Consider the following 20,493-nt stretch of genomic DNA (forward strand, 5'->3'; position numbering starts at 1 on the left):
ACTATAAGAAAGCCTTCGACATGATACCACACACATGGCTAATAGAATGCCTGAAAATATACGGGGCAGAGGAAAACACCATCAGCTTCCTCAAAAATACAATGCGCAACTGGAATACAATACTTACAACCTCTGGAATAAGACTAGCAGAGGTTAATATCAGGAGAGGGATCTTCCAGGGCGACTCACTGTCCCCACTACTCTTCATAGTAGCCATGATTCCCATGACAAAAGTACTACAGAAGATGGATGCCGGGTACCAACTCAAGGAAAGAGGCAACAGAATCAACCATCTGATGTTCATGGATGACATCAAGCTGTATGGTAAGAGCATCAAGGAAATAGATACCCTAATACAGACTGTAAGGATTGTATCTGGGGACATCAGAAGGAGTTTGGAATAGAAAAATGCGCCTTAGTCAACATACAAAAAGGCAAAGTAACGAGAACTGAAGGGATGTATCTGCGACATCAGAAGGAGTTTGGAATAGAAAAATGCGCCTTAGTAACATACCATACAAAGGCAAAGTAACGAGGGGATAAAGCTACCAGATGGGAGCAACATCAAACACATAGATGAGACAGGATACAAATACCTGGGAATAATGGAAGGAGGGGATATAAAACACCAAGAGATGAAGGACACGATCAGGAAAGAATATATGCAGAGACTCAAGGCGATACTCAAGTCAAAACTCAACGCCGGAAATATGATAAAAGCCATAAACACATGGGCAGTGCCAGTAATCAGATACAGCGCAGGAATGGTGGAATGGACGAAGGCAGAACTCCGCAGCATAGATCAGAAAACCAGGAAACATATGACAATACACAAAGCACTACACCCAAGAGCAAATACGGACAGACTATACATAACACGAAAGGAAGGAGGGAGAGGACTACTAAGTATAGAGGACTACTAAGTACGTATAGAGGACTGCGTCAACATCGAGAACAGAGCACTAGGGCAATATCTGAAAACCAGTGAAGACGAGTGGCTAAAGAGTGCATGGGAAGAAGGACTAATAAAAGTAGACGAAGACCCAGAAATATACAGAGACAGGAGAATGACAGACAGAACAGAAGACTGGCACAACAAACCAATGCACGGACAATACATGAGACAGACTAAAGAACTAGCCAGCGATGACACATGGCAATGGCTACAGAGGGTAGAGCTAAAGAAGGAAACTGAAGGAATGATAACAGCGGCACAAGATCAGGCCCTAAGAACCAGATATGTTCAAAGAACGACAGACGGAAATAACATCTCTCCCATATGTAGGAAGTGCAATACGAAAAATGAAACCATAAACCACATAGCAAGCGAATGCCCGGCACTTGCACAGAACCAGTACAAAAAGAGGCATGATTCAGTGGCAAAAGCCCTCCACTGGAGCCTGTGCAAGAAACATCAGTTACCTTGCAGTAATAAGTGGTACGAGCACCAACCTGAGGGAGTGATAGAAAACGATCAGGCAAAGATCCTCTGGGACTATGGTATCAGAACGGATAGGGTGATACGTGCAAATAGACCAGACGTGACGTTGATTGACAAAGTCAAGAAGAAAGTATCACTCATTGATGTCGCAATACCATGGGACACCAGAGTTGAAGAGAAAGAGAGGGAAAAAATGGATAAGTATCAAGATCTGAAAACAAATTAAGAAGGATATGGGATATTCCAATGGAAATCGTACCCATAATCATAGGAGCACTAGGCACGATCCCTGAAAAGGAATCTAGAAAAACTAGACGCTGAAGTAGCTCCAGGACTCATGCAGAACAGTGTGATCCTAGAAACGGCGCACATAGTAAGAAAAGTGATGGACTCCTAAGGAGGCAGGATGCAACCCGGATCCCCACACTATAAATACCACCCAGTCGAATTAGAGGACTGTGATAGAGCAAAAAAAAAAAAAAAAATAATAATAATAATAATAATAATATGACACCATGGCTAAAACAATGTTCACATCGTTTTCTCTCTCCGGAGTATTCTACTTTGGGTATGAGTGGTCTTCCTTCGTTTCTTTGGTGGGTAGCATTTGTTACTAAAGGGACAATTTCTTTTGATATTCCACTATCGATGTCATTATGACCTTCACCACACTGACTGAAGTAATCAGAATGGTAATGAGACAAATCTTATCATAATGAATTGTGGTGGCCATATCCCTCATTCTCTCTCCCACACAATCATCTTAGGTAAGATACAAACCGTCCCACTGGGGGCACTGGATGAGCTACACAAGTTGTTGGGTCAGATTCCGGTTTTTTGTTTGAGTTCTGCTGCAAAATTTACTAAAAATTTTGCGTTGAAATCCGATTACTTCGAGTTCTAGTATGGTCGAGGACCAGGTCTCTACTGTACATGTCATTTAGTTATCCTGTGAGTGTCTCTCCAGAATCCCTCTACAGTAAGGCCTTCAGCTTCTGTTCCTTCTCATTGTATTTTACCCTTGTAGGTAATAAAGTCCAATCAGCAACATCATTGTGGTAATTTTACTAGAGCCCCATCTTCAAGCATATGACATTCTCATATTCTCATAATGTCATGTAAGTCTGTTAATAATTAAGAATAAACAATAGAAAACAATACAGTAAACAGAACTCTCCCTAAAAAAATCCCCTTTAGATTCCAATGAGCTTGTTAAAGGTTGGATACAGACGGAAACATACATATGGGAATGTAGATACAATTATGCACAGGCATGAAAATCAAATATCCATGTAAAGTCTTGCTGTATGAACTTTATCCGACACCGACATTGAGGAAAATTATAAATTAGTGAAATGAATGACATTACAACTTATACACCAAAAATAAGAAAAAGTAAGAAACTATTGAGCTCATTAACTGACAAAATAAAATTACCTAGGATGACAAGTAATAATTAAAACTTACCACTGTATCTTTCAAAATGGAAATTTTTCACTAACATCTACCATAAAAATACTAAATGAATTTATCTACCAAATAAGTTAAATAAAATATTGGCCATTATCTTGAAACTGATATGCTTACTAGCTACACAGTTCTTGCTAGTTTTACAAACTTAACATAAATAATAAAATTTGACCACAAAAATACTGAAATTTCAGACAGTAACTAGAATTCAAAGAAACTGCAGAGCTTTGCACTAGTGACCCAAGTAAACAAAAAGTCCTACATTTACTTTCTGAAGCTATCACCAACCCAGCCTAGGAAACTACATGTACTGTTAAAATATGTAAATTTCACTGAAAATTTTTTCTCTGCCATATCACGAGGAAAAATTATAAAAGGGATTCAAAATTTTTAAGAATTAAAATTGAAAATAATGTCCAAGATTTTTTAACACTTATAAAACCACAGTGTGATCCAGTTAATTGCATACACTAATCTACTAGGGCCAATTGTTTGTTTTACTTCTGTACTGGAATGAAGTATCTTGGAATGCATGCAACAAACAAAGTAGGCCATGTTAAAAATCTTAGGTGTGTGATTCAAGAAACCTTAAATAAAAAAAAAAAAAAAAAAAAAAAAAAAAAACTCCTTATGAGGCCTACAATACCTTCATCAGAATGGGCAACAGATAACATTTCATTGAATATCATTACAGTAGTTTACTTAATATCAGGGTCTTACGTATGCCAAAAAAAAGTATATGGGTGGTTGACGGGCCTTGTTTTTCTTTAAAAATTTATATTTATCAAAATAGGATAACAGTAAAACATGACATAATGGTTAAGAAATCTGTAGAGAAAAACTACAAATAGGAAGTTTAGTTCTTCCACACCTAGACTTTTCACAACATATACTACCCACAAATGAAAACAATAGAAGGGTAGTAACAATCCACTTCAAAGGCTCAAGTTGAAATGAGGAAACAGCAAATTTTACCACAGGACCACAATATTACCTTTGAAAGAACCACCAAGTAACAAACCTAAATACATTCAAAATTATCTTTAAAATTTTGTTTTTACTCTGTATAATTGTAGTCTTTTTTTTTTTACAGTAACATTCATTACTTTGGTTTCTATATTTACTGACACACTATCCTTTGGAGCAAATAAATGATAGCTAGAATTACTTGAATAGGTTATTGGTGTTACTTTCAAAACAAAAGTATTTTCCCATTTATACATTTCTGAAACAAACAAAAAATTATCCTGAACAATAAATAGGCCTTTAAATAAAGGGAAATATAAACAGAGAAATTCTTACAATAGAGTATCCATACCAGGTGAGCAGTTAAAATGTCTGGAGTGTCCTGCATAGGATTAGTTAATGAACTGTTTAAGTCTAGAACATGAGGCCTTAGAGTTGTCTTGCTAAATCCCTTAAAAAAATATTAGTGACAACCCATAACTCAAATGTTCCTATGAGGGTAATCATATCCACATTAATCATGAATTATAACCATTTTTCACATCTGTACACAAGGATAAACTATATTCAATTGCAAAACTGCAGAAAAAACTTGGAATGAAAATACCTTGTGTAGTCTCTCTTGTTAGGGGTGCTACAATGCCTGCCTTATGGAATACAATTTAGTCAAATGGATAAGTGGCTTCCCAACAACCCACAAAAAACAAAAGAACAATTGCACAAATATTAGGTGGGCAGATGATTTTTAGTGCCCTGGTAAAAGCTACGCTGGCCCCAGTCTTTTAAATGTCCTGATTTTATCTCAGGTTCCCCCTAAAGGAGAAACATGTGAGCCCTTGGCATCTACTAGTCCAAAGAGATCCTGCCAAAGTATGCAAGACTAAAAAAGCCTCTGTGTAATGGTTGCTGGTTTGAATAATATGACAAATTTTTAATAAACTTGAACTTTTAATAACTAACAACGCTTCGGTCTTAACAACAGGATAAATCTTCCGGTCCCAGCTGGAAACCGATTAAAAACAATCAGAATATACAAGTGGATAAATCTTCTGGTGCCAGCTGGTAACCAGTTAAAAATAATCAAAAGATTGTATATGCAAGGAATCTGTAGTATCTGCCATCTAATGCAAAGAGGTGAAGAGTGGTCATCAACACACATGAACCTCATGATACATTCAGTCTTTCTTCAACTGCCTTGGAGAGCAGAGGCCTGCTTAGCTCTCCTCCTTCCCAAGTTGGTCTTTTGGATAGCCTGTGATTCAATCCTGCTTTTTTTTTTTTTTTTTTTTTTTTTTGGTGTCTGTGTGTGCTTTGTTACTATGGATTCCTCCAAGAAGTCCCAGGCTCGACAGCATGTGTCCAGGTCTTCCAGGATTTCTGTGTTCACAATTCCTAGCTTCCTCCTTGACTGACCCCCATACAACTTGCAGTAGGAGTTGTGCTAATTTTGGTAACATTACCAATCCATGCCCGGAGTGTCGTTCCTGGCCTGTTATGCAGTGGAAGAACTTCTACAAAAGGAGGGAGTATCCTGACTTTTTCCTTCTATATCTTCATCCATTGATGCCTTGTCTCCTTCCTTTTCTTCCACTAATTCATCTTTGGAAGTATCAGTTGATAACGGTGATATTTTGTCAAATTTTACACTGCAGAAGCAACAACCTCCTATCTGTGCACACCATGAGCATTAATGCTCTACAGATCCATTCATTTACTATAAATCACTATAAATGCAGTAATTGGGAAAGTTGCACTCATCTTTATATCATCTAAAGCATTTCATGTGAAAACAATCAAATTGAGACTTTTGACTGTGATTTTTTAGCATCTCTTTACACCTTACCTGTTTACTGCAACAAATATTAGCTCAGACTACTAAACCTCAACATGATTTGAAGAGCTAATGCTTTCCTGAAGAAAGCCATCCAGTTGACATCTTCCTTCAACCTCTGCCAATGTAACTGTCAAGTTATTTCCTTGCATAACACAAAACTCTTGACTTAAAAGCCTGAACTTGATTTGAACAATCTCTTGTTCTGAACACTGAGCAAGAAAAAACAAACTACAGTGCAACAATTTTATTGGAATTCAGCATCTTGAGATTTAAACTAGTCTTACCTACATCACATCAGCTTTACAGTTTAACAATTGATGCATTTTATATAATGCCACCATTTATATACAGCATTTATTTCATATATACAGTAAGTTCATTACCCAAATAAATTTTTTCAACAAAGTATCATTTGGACAATACCTATTCAATAAGTTTTGTGTACATACTGTACCTGCCACGTTTAGCAGCTGACATATTAAAAAGAGATGACTACACAAACTAAATTAGATATAATACATATATATATACATTTAACAAATGAAATTAAATTATACTTTTCCAGTGCACTGAGTAATTTCATAAAAAAACAGAATGTCCAGAAATTAATATAAAATTATAAATGTTTTGCACAAAACTACAAGGGCATTATATATAAAACTTACCATATCTTACTAATGATTTTCTAATGCTAACTGAAGGAGTTCATTAATTGATGACAAAGCAGTTCGAGGATCCTCTACCAGACCAGCCATAACCATCGCATTGTTGAATAACTGGAAAGAGAAAAAACGAATCTAGAAAAACAAATTTAAATACCTCTTTACATAAAATTGCAGACAAAACTAGTTTCATGAGTCTCAATTGCAGTAGCATAACCGATGCATAAACATGTCCAACTCTAAATGACCATCACTGTGACAACAAATATCTAATTGTGGACATTAGCTTTGCAAACTCCAATAAGTTTTATGCAGTCTGTAAGCATTTCTCACAGCATTAAACATAAAGCAATTTCTAAGTTGAAGACTCATTTTATTGAAAAAAACTGTTGGATTTGAATACTTTGAAAAATACATCTTTAGCAAGCAATTATGGCAAGGGCATGTTCATTTTTTAATGCAAAATAACAATTTAAAATTACTTAACTTTTTATATTAACCACTTCTAGTTTCTATTTTACATGTACAAAATTCTGCTTCAGAACCAATAGCTAATGAAAAGAAGTTTAGAGAAATCAGGCACCCTAAGGCATATATAATGGTAATACATTAAATAGAGTACGTACCTGTTTGGTAAGGAGTTCTCCTAAACGTGGGTTGTTTTCTCGCAAACTGTTCAGCTTCATAATGATCGGGTGACTACAAAGAAAAAGAAACTTGGTTAAAACAAGATACAAAATGATTACTAACAAGTTACAAAATGATTCTAACACAATACATTACAATTAATAAAGCTTTGAAAATTATGTTAACAGTTTAACTACTAAAACAGATTTTCAACAGAACATCAGAATATCTTCACATAACATTTTCAACAGAACATCAGAATACCTTCACATATACATTTACAAATCCTGCAAATTACCTTATTGCCACTATGTATGGCTACATCAAATCTACATATGAACTAAGCTGACTTAATGGTCAATGACAGCACTGTTAATTCATAATGTTTGTGACTAAGTTTAAAACAATCAGTTGCCATTTGCATGACTTCAAGAGTAACTCTGCACATGTGGAATAACCCGATAACGCCTTGGAAATGATTGTGGACAATCTGAACATACTTCTCAAAAAAGCATCCAACCTTGTACAAGAAAAAGATAATTTTAATACAAAACCATTTTACAATTTATCACCTTGGGTTAATTTCTAACTGCGGCTGTAGAAGAGAATATCGTGCTTCCTCTGGAATCTGTGTGAACTGTGTTCTAACAAAATGTCTAGCAGCTCCCATTTCCTCCACTGTGACAACACAAGGATGTGTTTCAAGTCTTGAGGTTGCTTTGACACCCCAGCACCTGCCTGTCAAGACTGTCTTCATCCATTCCATTAACTCGTTGGCTTCAGATCGACGAAGTCCACTCTCAGCTAAGTGAGAAAAATTCAAGAGACTTGACTAAACATGAATTACTGGTAAATAACTGTAATAGACCAAACCAAAGAGAATTACTGAATACTTAAGTCACATGACAAACATAAAATACCTGCATCTGAAATATATTCATTTTAAAAATTAATTAGACTAGACTACGTATGGATTAACATATTATTGCCTAGGAGAGTTTGGGGATAGTGTTGAGGATGTAGTATACCTGATGCTTAACAATGTTAACAAATTCACATACTAGTCTCAAATTACAGAAAACAGTAAAGCAAATTAAACATGACAACAAAAATCTGTCACATATTGAAAACATGAGTATACATATAATGGATATTTTCCATACAATATCATCAAGTCTTACCAGCTACTGCTTTTAATACAGTAGTTCTAGTTCTCACCTCCATCATAGTCCACAGCTTCTTTATCCTGACGCATTTCCTTTTCCACAGACAATATTGATTTACCATTAAACTCACGAAGCTGCATGAGTACTACCTCATCATAAGGCTCATAGCAAAAGAGCACTTCAACATTTCTTTTCTGTAAAGAAAAATATCACCGGTAGTTTAGATCCGATTCAACATTGTAAGTGCTTCATTTTGAGTTCATACCAAATGAACATACCAAGTCAATGAGCGAAAACCTTTTCAAAAACACTTCTAGATATAACAATCATATTTAGAACTTTGAAAGTAGAAACCAATTAGCATGCAATTACTACTCTCTAACATGTTTTCTATAATTTTAGATTGCTTCAGTAAAAACAAAAACCAAATTATGAAAACAGCATGGTATAATTTTACAACCAAAGTATGAAAAATAGCATGGTGCAATTTTACATCTTATAACCTTATCACTCCATCTACACAGTTTTAAGCATATACATATATAACAGAATATGATAGAATCACTGGTACAATACTGAAGATACAGTGGACCCCCCCCTATTCGCGTTCTCCGGATTCGCGGACTAACTCATTCGCGGATTTCTCTCGGGAACGTTTCCCTGCATTATTCGCGGAAAATTCGCACATTCGCGGTATTTTTCTATGAGAAATATCCACAAATTCCTGGTTTTTGTTATCAATTTCATCATAAAATGCACTTTTTGTGATAAAACTATTAAAAAAACCAAGTATGAAAATTTTTAGTGGTTTTTCTTAAGTTTTAACTAACAAAATAGGCCGTTTTTAGCGTTTTTATAGGGGTTCCAAACATTCGCGGATTCTAACTATTCGCAGGGGGGTCTGGTACGCATCCCCCGCGAATACGGGGGGACCACTGTACTACTATTTCCAGGAACACAAGACTCTTCCTTAATTACCTTTAATGATTCAAAGTATGGCGATGTTTCTGCTAATTCTCTGGATGGAGCAGCAAGATAATAAATCTCCTTCTGATCAGCTGCCATGCGCCCTACATATTCAGGCAAGGTTGTTTTCCCTCCAACAGGGGTTGCTGAAGAGTCATATAAGACAAGCTTTGCAATTTCTTCTCTTTCAACTTGCTCCTGAGAAGAGAGAATACCTGAAAAGAAAGAAATTTCCTATGAAATCAATATTCTCTATTAAAGTTTTGAATTTTGTTCACTATATGAAAAGCAAATTTGTAGTGTTTACAAAACTTGAGATTTACTTTCTTTGTCAAACCTACAGTCAGCTCTCAAACTTGTTAAATAACCCTGAATATGACGTCTAAAAACTTTTACAAGGTACATTCTGTAACATAAAATTTAGACCCAAGCTAAAGGACAATTACCAGATAATTAATGTAAGTACAAAATTTGCTAGAGTTATGAACCTGTACTACTGAACAATGGATACAGTTTATTCCCACAGACTATACAAGGAGCTCACTGACAAAAATGATGGCCAGGCAAACTTTAGTTAAAAGCATATTTATATGAAAATACTGCTTGTCTCAGATGTTAAAGCTCACTTGCATCACTCATTGTCGACAGTAGTGTTCACACCTATACTTAGCTTCTCAGTTAGCTTGTTTCTGTTTGCATTATTTTAATTCATTTTTATAGTCTCCATATTTCTTTGCTTTCACTGATCTGTTCACAGTCCTTTTATAAAAGTGTTCCATGCAAGGTTCACAAGACTTAAACTTATGGATGATCCTTAATTCCTTTCTGTTATTAGGTTCCAGAACCCCTCGTACAAGGCGAGGATTCACTGAAATTTGGCATGGTCACTAAAAATGCTAATAAATGCTTATTTCTAGAGCTTAAATGCTAAATATGACCCTAATCATGCTCCCAAAGTATTAAGCTAACTTTTAAATGCAACTAAGGTTATTATAATTTCATTTATAAGTTACCTTATTACTAATGTATTAAGGTAACCTTTAAATGAAATTAAAAGAGAAATAAAATGTTGAAGTAAAAACAGCGTACTGTATCATAATGGGTCCTGTATTTGCCACACTAGCGCATTTACAGTACTTATGTACGTATATTAAAGTTAACCATAATTCATGGGATGCCATTTTCTTATTCCCTTACAGAATAAAAGAAGGTACACAATTCTATACAGTAAATAACACATGTATGTAATGTTCATAGAGGGTTAAGTTAAAACTTAATCCATTCAAAATTATGTACTAAACTGGTAAAGAAGTACAGAGAAATAATAAGTTGTAAAAATATGTGCGAGTGCTAACCAAGAGAGAGAGAGAAATACATATACGTACTGCACATTAAAAATATTGGACTGAAAAATAAATTTTCCATATCGATTTTACATTTAAAAGCATGAAAACTTATAAAATACTGAAAAACTAAACACTTTCTGCAGGGGTATCACATCTTTGAAAAGTGCAGTAACTGCGAATGGGTATTACATCTTGCAAAAGTACACTAATTGTATCTGCTTTAATTACATTTGTATCATACAAATTTCACAAATGTCAGTGTCTGTGACAAAATCGAGTATGCCAATTAATTAGGTTCCAATGAAAAGTTTATGTCTGTGAATTGGCACAACTCAAATTGTGTAAGATCGAGTTATTACTGTATTGGTATTCCATTTTGTGCATGCCTTACACAATAATTTGGTTTAGTGTACAGTGATGCTCAAATCTCATGCAACATGATTCTTTTTGTATTGTCCAGCTTCTCAGACTCAGCATGATGTTGCCAAGTAGTGTTACACTTTTTTTCTTTCATTTCTAATGTTATACATGTCGAAAAGTTTGCGTATTCACAGCTACCACTATTTTCCTGGTGGTTATATAAATATGATCCCTTTTATGCATTGGTATAATTCCTAATCAGTGTGATTTGAACTGATTTTTTTGTTTTCACATTAATTATTTCAAAGTACTGCATGATAAGGTTAATAGTGCTGTCAATGACAGCGTGCTTAACATGCTTCTCAGGTTGGTCATCATATCTACCTCTGCAGCATCATAACAGTAGACCTAATAAGCTCGACAGTCAACATAAAAACATTTTCAAAATAGGAATATGAATTACAGCAAGTTTTCTTTGAATGTTGAAATTTTAGGCTGTGTTCAAGCTGCATGAATGTTGCAAAATAATTTATAGGTTTAAAATAATAATCTAAGCCTTCTGAGATGTAATCTCTGTTACTAATGAATTTATTTGTAGAGATTACCTATTCTTTGGGGATTAAAAGATGATGATGTTTTTGATTATATGGAGAAGATGGCTATTAATCGAAATATCAAAAATATTAATAAAAAGGCATATCCCATGGAACACTTGTTTTTCAGCTGGCTTAAAATATTATTTTTTTAAAAGTCCTTCTGCTTGCCTTTGTGTATAATTTTTTTTTTTCTTCACAAGGTAACTTTGAAGTGCCAGAATGTGTAGATAACCTTATTTGCTTTTTGCCCAGAAATTGTTAATAGAGAGATATGAATGCTAAGTGCAAAGACATCTAACACACCTATGCCTATGAACAAAATCTTGGCTTTGACAAAAGAATAATTGCATAGGCGAATATTTGCTAGCACGCACTGCATAGGCGAATATTTGCTAGTGTGCCATCATTTTTGAAGTATTTAGGAAATATAATGAATAATTTTGTATAAAAATCCAAATATTCCTCTAACAAATATAAAATAAATGTTTTAAAGATAATTTCATTGTTGCTACTCATTGTAGACCTATGTATGTTACACAGGTGGTTCTTGTTGCACCAACACTAACGGCTACAGTGACTCCCCTCACACGATATTAATATTTTTCAGCGTTAGGGTATAAAAGCAGTCAAATGGGAATATTTAAAATTTTATGCTTGCTTCGGAAGCAATATTGATTGTTATGACAGTTTTTTTTAGTTTTTTATTTAATATTTGAACTGAGGTTTGATGACGACTTTATTTTGGTCAAATGCATCAGTGATGTGTGAACGAAAGTTTTGAAAATGTTTTGTAAATGTTTTTTCTGAAATTTGCTACATGTGACATTTTCTTACAGTTTTGAAATATATGTATGACAGATTTCATTCTTATGAAACATATTATGGCCTTATTGTATGCAATACTCGTGTTTTCACATTGAAAGAACATAAATATGGAGCATGTTAGTTGCTAGTTAGTGAATTTTGAACGAAATCCTATGCAGTCATGTAGCATGAGTTCTTAGCATCACTGTACTGTGCCTTACATAATCAATTAGGAAGCCTCAGCATACCTGCACAGTCTTCCAGGTTGCTCGTAATGAAGCCATCAGGATGATCCTTACCTACTATTATTTATAATTTTACAGCCACCCCTATGAGAGCTGATGGTCAGCTTAGTGGCCTGGTTGAACTATCTTATAATAATATAATTTTAATTCTTTTAATTAATCATTACCAGTAGGGCACCCTCAAGATGATGACTCATTAAGCTTCAAGTTATAAGCTATCGAAGGGTTAACTAGGTATCTCGGGACTTGTTTATTACATTTCGAATAGCCTTCCTACATCAAACTGCTAATAATATGACAAATGATACAATATGAAATTATTCTTTATAACAGAGGTGAGAAGACATAGTTTTTCTTTATAACGGAGGTGAGAAGACATAGTTTAACTAAGACTAATATTTGAGAAAACTATTGAATTTGTGCTAAAATTATAAATTTTGAGAAAATTATGATGCAATAATTAAAACATAATTTAAATGTGAATTTATGATATTTTAAAAATAAATCTTATATGGGATGAAACTTGAAGACATAAGGTTTTATCTCTTGAAGGAATTTTTCTTATTTTCAATACTTTTGGAGATATTAGCATTTGAAGAGCATTAGGGCCGGGCCACCAGAAATGAGCCTGTTTCCAGTAATGACTTCACTTCGCTCGCAATTACAGTACACGTGCAACACTTTGGGATTAATTAAACTAACTAGATGTTGGAATGGCAAAAATGCTGGACTAAGAGGTGACCCTTAAAATACAAGGCATGCAATGCTAAAACCCACACTCAACACAAGTTGGCTATTTCCAGATTATTGTACATTTGGAAAACTCTGTATGTATGTACTTTCTTCTTTTTGATGGTATAAAGTGAGTGTCGAATTTGGGTTAGGAAGATGGTTGAAAATCCTATTGAAACAGCACAAGATTTTATGAGCTTTTAAAAGTTTCAAAACTTTAAAGCTCGTTTTCTCCACTTTTTAAAATTGTGGCGAGTGTGGTTTTTTGGGTTGGATGCCTTATATATTGATTGAAACCAAAAGGCTACACTAACTGCCACATACTATACACACTTAGAATTGTGTTTTCAAGTTGTTCTTATTTTGGAATAGCATTAAAATTTTAAAAATTATTAACCATAATCTTGTCAAGGTTAAGTTGCAGCCTATTCATCTTCAGATAACTAACTTATTTTTCTTTCTACCATAATACTGTTCGAGAATTTTCATAATTTTACCAGTGTTAAATATAAAAAAAGACTACTAAATATATTCATTGCTGCATCAGCTCCATTAATTTTGTATAGTCTTCTCTGTTTTCCTTATTAAGGATTTCTCAATGTTACTGAAACTGACGTTCTCTTCCACAATCTTCTTGATGCATCTCGCGGATACAAAGAAGAGGGGAGATGCATCAAGAATATTGTGGAAGAGAACGTCACCCCCGTGGAGGAAGGGAAGAGGCTCTCTCTTATAAGAACCGAAGAACAAGAGACCTGGTTATGAGGAATAACCCCACCCCGCCTGCAGGAGACCCCCTGAGGCAGAATAACGTCGTCTACCGGTACACATTCCCTATCCAAGGATGTCCTGGAGTCTATATCGGAATGACAACGTTACGACTATCTAAGAGGATCTCCTGTCGTGCCCAGAACAGTGCCATTAAACACCACGCCCTCACTGCCCACCAACAGCACGTTGTGTGAGAGGACATCGTGAAAAACACGGAGATAATCGGAAGAGCCCCTGATCAGCGACGCCTACGCCTCCTTGAGGCGTTATTTATTCTTGAACAAAAACCCCTCCTAAATACGACACAGGATCCCTTCCTGCTGCCCACCTGTGTAAGGAAGGCCCAGCCCCCGCCTGCCCACCCCCTTGAGATGATAACACCAGCGCCCAGGATGGGACCTATATTGAAGAGGTTGGAAGAAATACCAGGAGTTACGTCACCACGGTCGCAGCCAATGAAAACCCGGCTCCAGGTGACGCAACACACCTGAGAAGGTCAACGCTCCTCAAGCGTTTCTGATGCTTGGCTGCCAGCCAATGAAAAGTCGAGCATCCTCCGGGTCCTGCAGGATTCAGTCCTCCAGCAACCATTGCTGTGACCATGCCCTGGCAGATCTGGGTAAAAAGTCACAGAGAGAGAGAGAGAGAGAGAGAGAGAGAGAGAGGAGAGAGAGGAGAGAGAGAGAGAGAGAGAGAGAGAGAAACTTGTACTAGTAACAGCAGTAATAAAGATAATTCAATATGACTACACCGGATTTGACGATCCCCTTTGGCACGTTGCTTGCCAGTTTCAGCAACATTAAGAAATCCTTAACCCCTTCGCCACTGGCCTGCTACATTGCTGCTAATGCTTGCATACCGCATGAGACCCCCTGTCGACCGCGAGTATCAATCATTACTTGCTCCCACTAAATTTTTATGTTATTCATATTTTTCCTTCATATTCTTATGTGAAAACATTGTGTGTAATGGATATCAATGAATATTTTTTACCCCATTGTCAAAAAATTACAAAAAATATAGTAAGAATATCGGAAAAAATAGGAATATTTAGTAGAAAAAGTAATTGCAGAAGTAGGAACTGTTATAAGTAGTAGAAATAGCAGTAAAGTAATAGAAATAAAGTAGCAGAAAAAGTAGTAAGAGTAGTAGTAAAATAGTAGTAGTGGTAATAGCAGTACTAGTTTTCTTATTCTGAAACAGTTATTCCTAGGTTTCATACAGAAACAGCATATACATCAATGAATGTTTAGGCAGCTGGTAATAATAATAATAATAATAAAACAGTAATAATAGTAATAATAATAATGATAAAAAAAGCAACAGCATCTCGTGACCAATACGTATATACATATGGGGCAGTTTATTCACCCCCATTATCATCAGCAAGCTATAAAAAACACATCTCATCACAAGTAACAGGCCTCCATAGAAGTCCTTTCACCTTACGCTTTCCTGTTGAATGAAAGTACTACTCTGCCCGAGCATTCATCCATTCACACAATTTGTCAATTACATCACCACAAAAAAGGAAAAAAAATGCATCACGTAAGCAGATGAAATCTGGTGTATAAGCAGGAATCCCATTGCCACCCTCCGTGAATCAGGGGGGGGTGGGTCTGGGCGCAAGTCACAAGATGGATCAGTTATGAACTGCCAGCCTTCATCGACAAGAGGTTCAATGTCTTCCAAACACTCGTTGTCACTGTCAACCTCTAAAAAATTATCACTATAATCATCATCTGATAGATTTGGCAGGTACTCAGACCCTGACTCTGAAACACTATCATCTGACATGATACTGAAAAAAAAAAAAACATAAAATAACTGCAATCAAAAGGGGAAAAAGATTTGGAATTCAAATCTACATGGTTTACGGACAAAATTGTATTCATCCTTCTCAGATAATAGCCTGAGGCGCACTGGTATATGTTGGCCAGTACCCCTCCTAATATCCCATATGAAAATGACGTCACGACGTCCATCGGACGCTCATTGGTTAGAATGGAATTGTGGGTGGAGCTTCAGCACCTCTCTCGTACACAATACTGTGTCTGGAAACCATCCAAGCTAAAGAAAACGCTTTGCTTTTCGAGGAGGGATGAAAGACGTACACGCGTACGTCCCGGTCTTTTATTACTGTACCGTAAAAGACGTACATGTGTACGTCCCAGTGCTGAAGGGGTTAATAAGGAAAATAGAGAAGACTCTATACAAAATTAATGGAGCCGATGCAGCAATCCTTTTCAACAAGACTTGTTTACAATAGGGTCTACTCCCAAGATAAATATATTCATGTTATACTTACTGTATTAGGACAATGCCAGACTGCACTGAATAATGACAGTACAAATATTGCACAAGGGGGGGCACTGTAAATACAAAATATTTCACAACTTATGCTAAAACAGAGGCAGACGTTTAAGATCTTTTTTGTATTGTATAACAATTTATTTTACATATCTTGTGATCCTACCCAGTAACTAGAACTACTGCAATTGGCTAAAGTATGCATAGTGTTTTGTAATGGAATTCTCTTGTATGTAGTGTAATCATGAACACATACACAAACTAAAAAATGTTATAATACTTCTATGTACTTACTGAGTATACTCACAAGATGTGCAAAATACAAAAATTACAATATAAAAAAAAGAGCAGATATCTACATCTGCTTTAACATAAGAAACATTTTGCATTTAGTGTGGTAAAGTATTTATATTGCCATTACCTTAATGCAGTAAAAAAAAGTATTGTTCTAATACTGTAATGTAGTTCTACAAATATAACTTTCATACTTTGAATGTGTGCATATGCATACATGCACATCACGTTCAGATAAAATATCGCATGTGCTCTCTCTCTCTGGGTTATTCTATAAAAAAAAAAATCTCGACAGAGAAATGAAAATTTAAAAAATGCCATTCTTTAGGGAAAAAAAAGAAAAAAAAAAAGGGCAAACTAAACCAGCATTGAAGAGATAGAGAGTAATCACGTCCTCTCTTAAAGGCGGTAAGAAAGTAACTGATAAGCTCACAAGGTGCCCAGGGCATTGTGGGAACTACCAAATACCCTGTGGGCCGGTACAAATGCCAAAAGTCCCTGGATCACAACAGTTTTTTAATTAATTTTACCGGATTTCCATCTGGCGCTTAGAATATTATCCTAATGTTAAGGTCGAACATTTGTATTGTATATGAACAAACAAAAACTAAGAGAGTAAGGGAAGCAAAAGCATGGTAAGTGCTAATTTTACCTTAACGTGATACATACATGTTCATATACAGTCATACAAAAAATTAAAAATATGTGTTTGTCACAATATTACTGGATTAGAGAGAGAGAGAGAGAGAGAGAGACCGATAGGAGAGAGACGAGAGAGGAGAGGAGGGAGAGAAGAGAGAGAGAGAGAGAGAGAGAGAGAGAGAGAGAAGGGGGGCAGGGGAGTGAGGGCAAAGTGTTTTGTAACAAAAACAATAGGTTGACATGTTCTTTTCACTTACCTTCCTTTATAAAAATACCATAATCACCAAAGAATTTCTGGAAGTTTTCCCCATCTTTTCGTAACTTGTCATACAGAAACCGGATGGTTCTGTTTTGTATAACAGTTCGCAACTTGCGAATGAGGGCAGAATCTTGAAGTAGTTCTCTGCTCAAGTTAAGAGGAATATCTTCACTGTCCACAACACCTGAAAAGCATTCATATCTAAATTTTCTCTCTTGGTTTTTGATGTCTCATCATATTAAAGACCCCGAGAAGAATTTGTGGCTATATAATTCTATAGTTTATCATGAACACTCCCACCATAAAGCACTGGCTCACTGAAATGTAAACCACTTCAACTTCAATCCTTTATTAGCATTCAACCTTTGTAGACAAATAAGCAAGATGCACCTTCTTTATAGTACAAATACCACCACATTACATTTTATATAAAAATAAAATACGTAAACAATTCAGTGCAAGTCATATCTTTTATGTTTCACGAGAGCACCGTTATGTTCCCTGGCAAGGTTACAAACAAAAAAGTTTCAGAGAGCAATATACATTATTTGTGGTAAATTCAAATAATGGTTAAAATAAATAACATTCTTTTTTTTCTAGTTAAAGTATTACTTACCCTTCATGAATCTTAGCCACTTGGGGACCACATTGTCAGCCTTGTTCATTATCAATACCCTGCGGCAATAGAGTGCCACACTACTCTGACCCTCTCGGTTCAAGTCAAACAAACCTGTAACAAAATGTAAACAATTACTTCAAACACTTTACTAGTGGTTTTAAGAAAAAGTATTGTTTCAGATAATATAACACTACAAAACTTCCATTACACCTTTTTCAGCATTCCTTCACATCTATGTGCCTTCCAAGTTCAAGCTTGAAAATCTTGAGGTAAATAGCAGTGCAAAACTTTATTGCAAAGGATATTATCTTTACTATTAGCACAAACTTTCACTTTAAAGAGTCCATTATGAGATTTACCCCTATTATTTATATCTTAAACAATTCTATAGTTACTAAAGGTTCTATTTAGTGTCCCTCTGCCCCACTGCATAGCCTCGTACTTGTCATCTGTTCTCTCTGAATTCTTTTTACTTGGCACTCTTTCCCTTTTTGCCGTGTTTCACACTAGCCTTCTGGGAAGCTCTGAGAGCATCCAGCAACTGCATGAGAAATCCTCATCAATACGCTTGCTATCACCTCTCCCCCTAATATGATACTTTTATAATTAGTTCTGCATCAGATTATTTATGTAATATGGTCTTAACATATAATATGCTATGAAAATTATATAAAAGGGAATATTTAGAACATCCCTTTCCTTTAATATATGCTGCAAGCGCAAGGAAATCTTTTTTTTACCATATACTTATGGTTCACATCCTTCATTTACCCATAAAAAATTTTTTTTTAAATTCTACAGTACTGTTACCATATCTTTTACCTTAACAAATTTTAATGTTTTATTTTTCTACTTAACACAAGAATGAAGAATGAAACACTAACCTGGTTTGCCCTCAGGTACATAGAGCACACATCTTAGATCAATGGGTGCGTCCGTGCGATAATGAAGAGTGAATCTTGGCTTGTCAAATGATGAGCCAACATATCGGTAGAATTCATCATGTTGCTCAGGAGAAACTTCCTTTGGGTCCATGAGCCACAGAGGCTGAATGTTATTAGTTTGCTCACCATTAACTTCAATGGGTGATCCAACAAAACTGCTGTATCTTTTAATAACATCTGTAAAAATATGGCCAATCAATCAACTTTATTACTTTAAATTTCAAGAGTACATAAATAAAATGAAGACAATACAGTTCTCTTGACTGCACTATGTATCTAAAAAAAATATTCACAAATGTGGACTGCTTTATCTCCATTTGCACTCCTTTCCTTCACTATACGAGCAAGGATTCAATCAACATTTACTCAAATGTTTTTGAGTAAATGTTGTGATTGAAACTCAAACCTTGAGAGTAATATAAAAGACTATGGTGCAGTTTTAACAAACTGTTAATTAGGACATTTTTAGTAGCCTCTAATTCCTGGATGGGGAAAAATGACAAAAAATATAAGCAATCCAATTTCACATTACAGGAGCTTTATCACTCAAGTTTTTAATGGACAAACCTGCCAGAAATGTTACTATATTTTCCTTGAAACAGAATACATGTATAAATTAAACCACATCAACTGATTCAGCTTGGAGAATAATAGCATACCTTTCACAGTCTGGTCATCTGCAAATTCTCTGTTATTTACTTTAAGGTGGCAGATTATTTTTGTACCAGGTTCAACATCCGCTACCTCTTCAACTGTATATTTACCACATCTGCAATAAAAAAGACCCTTGACTTGAATAAATGGAAGAAAATTATTTAGTAATAGGTATATGAAAGCATTAATAAATGAATTTAAACCGCATACTGCAAGCAGACAAAAGTAAATCATTCATCAAACTGTCATATAACTGCCATATAAGTCAGGACATACACTGAACAGCAGCCCTTGCAATGTTGGTTTACATTAACCTGTTAATCACTCATTTAACAAACATACTTCTGGCGTTATGAATTACTTAGAAGTTAGATCATTATAGACTACTAAATTCCCTAACTAAAATGGCTAGTCAAGATAGTTCCATATAATATAGGAATGAAACTTTATATAAAGCTTTCAATGATATTCTAAAAGACCACTGAAATACCTGCTACGTCTCTTCCACATAATTACACTTTCTTCTGACTTACCCATCTGATGACCAGTGATAGCCAACACTTCCAGGCAATCTGGATTTTGTATAAACTTCAACCTTGTCAGCCACCATGAATGCAGAGTAAAATCCGACACCAAACTGACCAATTATATTCTGTGGATCTCCACCACCACCTTCCTGTATCTGCTTGATAAATGCCTGAAACAATATTTAAATGGTACACAATCTTTTAGATACATAAAGGGAAATACAGCAATTAGCAATAAATTTCATAAGGATTATAATT

General features: G+C 35.4%; 1 protein-coding gene and 1 long non-coding RNA gene across 2 annotated transcripts in view; one reads left to right on the top strand and one right to left on the bottom strand.

Moving 5' to 3' along the window:
- LOC135205626 (uncharacterized) overlaps window positions 1-20,493 on the top strand; it is a 78,228-nt gene that overhangs the window by 46,866 nt on the left and 10,869 nt on the right. The gene's annotated exons all lie outside the window — the stretch shown is intronic.
- The window catches only part of LOC135205625 (heat shock protein 75 kDa, mitochondrial-like), a 35,485-nt gene continuing 20,932 nt past the window's right edge, over window positions 5,941-20,493 (bottom strand). The window contains exons 4-13 of the mRNA XM_064236419.1: window positions 20,242-20,405; window positions 19,714-19,823; window positions 18,995-19,231; window positions 18,108-18,221; window positions 17,490-17,675; window positions 9,145-9,347; window positions 8,219-8,360; window positions 7,573-7,804; window positions 7,000-7,072; window positions 5,941-6,487 (exon numbers count right to left, since the gene is read on the bottom strand). Coding sequence (XP_064092489.1) covers window positions 6,386-6,487; window positions 7,000-7,072; window positions 7,573-7,804; window positions 8,219-8,360; window positions 9,145-9,347; window positions 17,490-17,675; window positions 18,108-18,221; window positions 18,995-19,231; window positions 19,714-19,823; window positions 20,242-20,405 — 1,563 coding nt within the window. The 3' untranslated portion in view covers window positions 5,941-6,385. The remainder of the gene's footprint in view (window positions 6,488-6,999; window positions 7,073-7,572; window positions 7,805-8,218; window positions 8,361-9,144; window positions 9,348-17,489; window positions 17,676-18,107; window positions 18,222-18,994; window positions 19,232-19,713; window positions 19,824-20,241; window positions 20,406-20,493) is intronic.

This window comes from Macrobrachium nipponense, chromosome 24, assembly GCF_015104395.2.
Source record: "Macrobrachium nipponense isolate FS-2020 chromosome 24, ASM1510439v2, whole genome shotgun sequence".
NCBI lineage: Eukaryota > Metazoa > Arthropoda > Malacostraca > Decapoda > Palaemonidae > Macrobrachium > Macrobrachium nipponense.